The following is a 7936-nucleotide window of genomic DNA, read 5'->3' on the forward strand; positions in this document are numbered from 1 at the left end:
GTTCAATCAGTATAATCAAACACAGCTGGACTCAAATGAAGGTGTAGAACCATCTCAGGGATGATCAGCAGAAATGGACAGCACCTAAGTTAAATATATGAGTGTCACAGCAAAGGGTCTGAATACTTATGACCATGTGATATTTCAGTTTTTCTTTTTTAATAAATCTGCAATAATGTCAAACATTCTGTGTTTTTCTGTCAATATGGGGTGCTGTGTGTACATTAATGAGGAAAAAAATGAACTTAAATGATTTTAGCATATGGCTGCAATATAACAAAGAGTGGAAAATTTAAGGGGGTCTGAATACTTTCTGTACCCACTGTACATCAGGGTGATCTTTAACAGTACCGCTTTTATAATCAGCATAAGGGCAGATAAAGCAGTGACTGCACTGCCAGCTTCAGCAAATGAAAGTGTGGACTAACACCTGAAAAACAAGTAAATAACTGCAAATCAGCCTTTCACTGCTCCTGCAGTTTATGACTTGTCAAACGTGAAAGAGGGAGTGGCACTCCTACACCAATGCTGAGACATTAAAACAGAAGGGTTTTATGTGCTACGGTGTCAGAAACACTTTTATCACTGAGCCACACAGACTTTAACATAGCACTGTCTGTTTAATTAAAAACTCAAGAAACAAGCTTTATGGTAAAATATGCAGCAGCATTTTATTAAAAAAAACTAATAGAATTTTTGTGGGCAAAAAAATTACAAGTTGGATAAAAAAAAAAATTAAAAAAAAGTTAAATACAATCAATATTTCAGCTTCTGAAGCCTGGCTGGTTCACTTGTCCATTTACATAGCCAAGCTACTGGCCCCAAAGTGGAACATGGGCATGTTCTTGCCAATAAAATGGAAAAAGTGGAACCAAACAACACACAATTTCTCTCTTTCACACAGACACACGACCCTCCATCATGCAAAGCCCACTTTATAGCAGCACAGAGTCATACATGACCCTAGGGTTTTTGGGCACATGAGGCCACTAACAGAAAACACACAATCAGGTAGAGGAGCCACAAAATTTGGCCTCTGCATAGAAAACAAAAATGGCAACCACTACAAATAGGTGTGGGTGGTAATTAATGCAAGCATTTGGGTACAAACAAAAAAATAAAATAAAATCTCTCCTGGGCTGCCCCATCCCTAGTGGCCATTGTGTTTTCATCCAGACTGGAGGGTTTAAAAAGTAAGATTCCCATAGGATGGGGCTCAATTAAACTCATTTCATCACCGCCATTGTTTATCCAAACTCAGTCAGTGGATCCTTTACAGCGACCTTAAAAAGGATCTAGATCCAAGTAATCAGTATGACCTTGAAAGAGAAAAATACCATTTCCATCAGTATTTCCACCAGAAATCCATCGTACATAATGTACCAGTGCTGCAGAGGTGGCGGTGTTCAAATTAAACACATCTGTGCTGTATTTCTTCCCTTTGCAGCTATAATGTAAAAATCTAATTATGATTTGGTGCAGTCTTGTCAGTGGCAGTGTTTGCTTCACTAATTTTGAAGGTGGTGTGGGGATGGAGAATGCATCCTTGGTTTGAGTTTTAGTTCTGCAGCATTCCCTTCTTGTTGCTCAGGGGTGGAGTCAGGACGCCTGAGGGAACAGGACAGTTACTGTGGCGCTCCAGTTCCTCATCCTGGTAAGAGTAGGCCTGGTCCTGTACAGAGAAACATGCAGATGAGCTGTGCCAGGGCCATTTCTCTCTGTGCTTTCTGAAAATCTCAGTTTAAGACAGGCTTATCAGCACAGGGCTTAGTGAGAGCTAGAAGTACCCACGTGCATTATGCAAACTCATATACTGTATGTGTATACACACAGAGCAGATTTTTGCAAGCTTTTCCAATTTCCTCCCTGGTTTTTAAACATAATAGAACCAAGAACAATCTTAGTGTTGCCTTCTCACTACAATCATTTCACCTACCAGCCAGGTCAGGTAAGGGGCATGGGATTGGATGTTGTGCATGTCATCTGCAGGGACTCCTGGGAATGTTTTCATAGGTGACCCGCCCAACTCCCGCAGCGCCATGGCAAATGGCACCATCCACCTCGCACACTCCTCTACCTCCACTCCCTTCAAAGCTGTATGGATGAGAGGATGAACAACATGATAAAGTCAGGGCAACACAATAAGAGTAATGCCAGCACTGGGGGAAAAAATAATAAATATATGCAATACTTTCACTCATGCTGAGTTTTTACCTGAGACGTTTTCCACCAGCTCCAGAGAGGAGAAGTGGAAAAGAGATGACGCAGCAAGGATGCCATTAGAAAACTCAAGGCAACCCATATCTAGCATACACAGGTCCAATAACTAGCAGAACCAGAGAAAAACCATCAGTAATTAAATATCACAGCATACAGTACCTCAAAAGGAGTACTACAAATAAGCTACACCAGGTAAGGTATAGGTATAGGACAGCAACAAGTAAATACAGTACCACTGTGTACTGCCTATATCAAGTCATTTGGCTGCTTTGGTGGTGCCATCATCTCCACCTGTGTTAATCAGAATCAACTTTATTGGTCAGGTGTGACGAACACATGAGGAATTTGACTGGTACATCAGCTCTCAATGTGCAAACAGTAAACCAGCATAAGGCTGTGTAATATAACAAAATAGCAGTATTAACATCAACAAACAATGCAGAAGAAGCAGTATAAACAGACAGTAAACAATGCAGACAGCAAAAGACTGTTTATTGAAATTAGATAAATAGGGATAGAACAGAGTACTTAAGAACTAGAGACCTGTACGAATCTGTATAATGTATGTGTATACACACACACACACACACACACACACACACACACACACACAGGTATTGCACTGAGGTTTATTGTCTAATCATACTGTCGTGGGTTAAGTGTTCATCAGAGCGATGAACTATAGTATAGTCACTATAGTTTGTTTCATATTCTCCAACCTCAAACTATGCAAAAATACAACTATTTATAGTCAGTTTCATCTCATTAGCATCTGTTTTCAGCTTGTTCACAACAACTCGCCAAAATTACCATAAGGAGCACAATATGACTGTGTAAACATACACTTCTACAGTCTAAAGCTGAAAAGTGTGCTCTCGCTGAGGACACAGACATCACATTTCTGCAAATTAGTGTTCTGCTTGTTGAACAGGGGACTCAAATCGCTTAATATTGTCTCCATTAAAATTGCTCGTGTTCCTCATGCTGATGTAAAGCACTGTTGTCACTGTCAAACACAGTTGAGAATTGGCTTTGTCCAGCTTGGTTTAAAATCTGCTACACAAAAAAAGTACTTTGTCTGGAAAGAAGTAGTATTGGTGCATCTAGGGATGCAAAGTACCCCTTTTCCAAAAACAAAACGCTAACGAAATCGCAGGATTTATAAATCTATAACATCAAACGGGTGTTTTGATTCATTACTCCACTAAGATACAGCCTCATCTCTGCTCCACTGTGGGTCTGTGAATGCCCCCGACTCCCCATCTCATACAGAGCAGAAAACCAGAGCTCGCAGCCGCCTTCAGTTTTGTCGTAAAGCAGTTCCCTGAACTGCTGAAATTTCTTCTGCTCTGCCTAAGGACCTGCTCAATCAGTGTCTCATTAAAGTAATGCTGTCATTAAGTGATATCTGTGTGTAGCATTGGACCCAACACCCAATAATGGTATCACTACATCTCGAGATATCCCTTCAGTAAACATGGTTTGGAACTAAGAGCAGGTAGGAGGGGGCTCACTGTTTACAAGGGAAGGTACCTCATGTGTACAATCACTCATGACAACTAAGATGTTTCTCAAGTTAAACAATATTGTGTAGACCTTCTTAACGCTGTACATTTCTGTCATTACTCTGTATTAAAATACTCCAAACGGATATCAATGAAGGAAAAATAAATAAAACCCATACGTCCACACAATATCAACAAGCTTACCTCTGCTATCTGTGTGAAAGTAGCCTGGGGGTATCTGGGGACAAGCAGTTCATCTGTCTCTTTCACGTAGGCCACCTGCATGTAAACATTGAGCCAGGAGATGGGAGTTTGTGGACTGAGACTCCACTTCAGCTCCTGTGTTCGAAAAGCGAGAATATGCTTTCTGTAAATCTGTCCAGATGCAAACATTTTCATGGCTCTGGGGTTGTGACAACAGAACAACTCCCTTTTGGACAGACATGCTGCCCACCACTAGTGACTTAGGTAACTAAGGACAATTCATTACAGCATCAGTATGACTCATACTAAGTTCTGCCAAATTCCATCAATGGGGTGACACTGGGTATGTGACGCTTTGACAAATGCAGACCAGTTCACGGTTATGTGTCATGGATCAGTGAGTAATGTGTGTGTTCTTTACCTTCATAATAATGAGTTCCATACTAAGAATCTCATCTTCAGTGCAGGCGTCATCTGTAACATAGGCAAACTGGTAGACCTTGGGAGGATACATCTCCTGGAGAGACAAAAGCACATGGGCATTATTATAACAGCCAATCATATCAACACATAAAATGCTGCAGAACAAAGGGGAAACTAAAGCAAACCCACAACAAAGACACAAGACAGATGGAGAAACTACTGATCATCCCACTGGACACCATAAACAGGCCAACCCTTCTGACCTCGATTTTGGCAGCAATGAAGAGACAGGTGATGCCTATGAGTTGCAGCGTTGATTTGAAGACATTTCTCTGTGTGGCCATGAAGCGATCAAAATAATCCTGAGCGAGGTGGTACGTCTCCCTGTGTAGTTTGTACACCTCACTCACCTAAAACATGCACACAAACACAACATCAGTGCACTGCTATGGCCTCCCATGGCGTCACACCAATAGGTTGGTTTATATGAGTGAACCATGAACATTTAAATGTTAACAGGATACTAAGAAAACCTTCTATTCATTAGAAGCCTTTCTCATGGCAACACTTTGTGGCTATTAATTGGAACAGAACCATCTGCATTCATGTCATTCCTATTTTATATCCTTTTAGTTACTCGCAGAAACATTTTAAAAAAAAAATGCACACCAACTAAAACAGGCTGAATAAATTATTAAATACACAACATTTTGGTCTCTGTGACCTTCATCACATGTCAGTAAACATCTCCTAACTGGATCCAAATCAATGAAGCTGAATCACCTTTGTCAACCACACCCATTAAGTAACAAAACAACGAAATATTTTTACAAAATACAAATAGTAATTCCATGAAGATTCCAAATAAATAGTTAAAAGCAAAAATATAGCTTATAATAGCCAAGAGAGGGCCATAAAAATTGCATATTCCAAAAATACACTTTCAACATTGTGACTGCAATTCTCTCGTGGCCCTACCAAGGGTGGCTTATCTATGTTAACATGCACACTTAGTCTGAAATGTTCAGAAACCTGGATAGGAAGTACACATGCAACAGTATCCCGGGCTTCTCAAAACTGGGGTAAGAGCTTATTTGGGTCTCTGAAATCGGAATATGATGTTAATATGCAGAAACACAATAAACGGGATACTTAAAAAACCCAATCATAACAAAGATATGCATGTATATATTATGCACTCACCGTCTCACTGGCACCTAAAACAACACAAGGGACTGGGTTGTGTTTTAACACAGGGCAAGTGGCAGTGGGAATACAGCCCAGCTGTTTAGGTTTGCAAAGTGCTATACTGAACCAGACCTCAGATTTCTCATCTTTCTGATGAGGTCCCCATTACTTCTATGCAGCCCTTATCTCAAACATAGCAATTTAGTCTTTGATATGAAGAGGGCCCAAAATCAGAAGGCTAAAGCTGATAGTGTCTTTACAGAATGTGATTAGGACAAATTAGTGTGGTTAATCTCCATCAGTACAATAATGGTCATAGTCCACCCCCCCACCTTCCACTGCCACACAAGATACTTTGGGGTATTAAGTGTTTGCATCACAGAAAGTTTAATGCATTTACTTTTTCTTCAAAAGCAATAAGAGAGTCTAGCATCACCCATGTCTTACAGTGGTTTTTCCACTAACAACACTATATTTACATTAAAACTAGTTTTGTGGTCATAAAACTTAATAATGCTCTATAAGGTTCAAGGCCTTTGCAACTTTTATGCTGTCTACAGCTGTTAAGAGAAAGCTTGAGAGCAAATTTAAACACAATGTGCAAAGCAGATTGTTATAAATGTAGCCTTTACTTTTTTCCTTCACAATTACAACTGAAATGACCAAAATGAAAGTTATTAAATGCACGGTTTACAGCAGTGATGACAAAAGAGATGCTACCCTGGTCACCGAGACATGCTACAGACCTCCATGAGCCAGTCCAGAAGAACTGCCCTCATCTTGGGCTGCAGATGAGGATGTTTCTCCATCATGTGGATATCCCTGGTGTAGGTCTTATCCTTCGCCAACATGTTTCTCCATACCACATCTTTACTGGCCCAGCTAATCAATAATGATAAAAAAAGATTAACACAATGTTTAAAAAAACAAAACCTACACAATTCAACTTTTGACTGCCTCCTTGCTGTGCAATATGTGCAAAGCTGTGTTACTTGCATTTAAAGTATAGCATTCCCTGGGTAAGTTCAAAAATCAGCTCAGAGACTGTGTGAACACTGTCTTGTTCCTATAGGGCTGTACAGGGCTCATTTAGGAAGATAGTGATTCAAAGGTGAAGGAGACACAGGATTAGTTGATAACAAGTTAAGCCAAGGCCTGCTACCTTACAGATGAGACATGCTAAACAGAAAACCAATCAGAATCATCTTACTAGAGTATTATTCCATCACAAAACCCCACAACAGCCTGAGTGCTCTGCAGCATAAACTCTCCCAATCTTAAAAAAAAAATTCACCTGGAGATATGAACTGCATTGTTCAGATAGTCCCTCATTTTAGTTTTGGTAATGGGGAGAACACTGTCCAGCATGTTGTTCCAAAACTCCTTATCAGCTGTGAACTAATTAATTCAGATCTTGACTTTAATTTGCCACCCATCTACTAAGACAAGAGAGAGTGGCTGCAAGATATGGAGACAATAAGCCCCACAACAGCAGTACTCACCACAGAGTGGGGAGTGGCGAACAGTGTGTGGGGGTTACAAATATGCTGTTAAAGCTGTAGTTGGGGAAGCCTGCGTTTATCAAGGAAACTGGTTGGTCCTCTTCCGGATCCGGTGTGGGGATCCACCTGTGTGTATAACCAGCATCAGGACTCCAGCCCAACTTCATAAGAGAGGAAAAATGAGGGGGTAAGGTCACAGTTAAAGCATATGTAACAGCAGTTGAGACTCAACTAGCAGGCCATGGAGTGTTTCTGCTGGTAACATTCAAACGTGGCAGCCCACCAAGGCAAAAAAATAAAAAATTATTTAATCAAGTGCCTCAGTGACATGGCCAGGAAGCCCATAAAACAACAGGTCAAATCACATACACGGATACATAAGGCCAATTCAGACAGAGCACAGTTTTATACGCCTTTTTTATGCAACAGATAGAACTCCATTTTATGAAATGTCTCCCCAACACATGCATCGCTGGTTTTATTGCTTCAGGTCTATTTTTTCTAGTGCACTGAGTGCAGTGTAATCTCCACACCCAAGTCCCATCTTTTTTCTCTTTTGCAAACTTTTTTATTTTAATCTTTCTTTTTACTGTTGTCTGTTATGATTATATGCACAAGGCCTACATGAAAACTATTGTTGTCCAGCACATTTCTGCTGACGGTCAGACCGGTGAAAACTGGTGTCTGTCCACTGTCCTTGCAGCTGACATCAAATCAAATCAAATTTTATTTGTATAGCGCCAAATCACAACAAAAGTCATCTCAGGACACTTTACAAAGTAAGGTCTAGACCTTACTCTTATCAATATTATTACATAGGGAAAACCCAACAAATCCCCCTTGAGCAAGCACTTGGCGACAGTGGGGAGGAAAAACTCCCTTTAACGGAAGAAA

The 7936-nt window shown here is 40.4% G+C and overlaps 1 protein-coding gene across 2 annotated transcripts in view; it reads right to left on the minus strand.

Moving 5' to 3' along the window:
• Nucleotides 1-703: 703 nt before the first annotated feature.
• ccne1 (cyclin E1) overlaps nucleotides 704-7936 on the minus strand; it is a 14412-nt gene continuing 7179 nt past the window's right edge. For both annotated transcript variants that reach the window (XM_020605904.1, XM_020605905.1), the window contains exons 5-12: nucleotides 7043-7203; nucleotides 6287-6422; nucleotides 4616-4762; nucleotides 4351-4446; nucleotides 3930-4064; nucleotides 2215-2326; nucleotides 1937-2094; nucleotides 704-1672 (exon numbers count right to left, since the gene is read on the minus strand). In XM_020605904.1, coding sequence (XP_020461560.1) covers nucleotides 1559-1672; nucleotides 1937-2094; nucleotides 2215-2326; nucleotides 3930-4064; nucleotides 4351-4446; nucleotides 4616-4762; nucleotides 6287-6422; nucleotides 7043-7203 — 1059 coding nt within the window. In that variant the 3' untranslated portion in view covers nucleotides 704-1558. The remainder of the gene's footprint in view (nucleotides 1673-1936; nucleotides 2095-2214; nucleotides 2327-3929; nucleotides 4065-4350; nucleotides 4447-4615; nucleotides 4763-6286; nucleotides 6423-7042; nucleotides 7204-7936) is intronic.

The sequence above is a fragment of the Monopterus albus genome, unplaced genomic scaffold (assembly GCF_001952655.1).
Source record: "Monopterus albus unplaced genomic scaffold, M_albus_1.0 scaffold73.1, whole genome shotgun sequence".
Classification (NCBI taxonomy): Eukaryota; Metazoa; Chordata; class Actinopteri; order Synbranchiformes; family Synbranchidae; genus Monopterus; species Monopterus albus.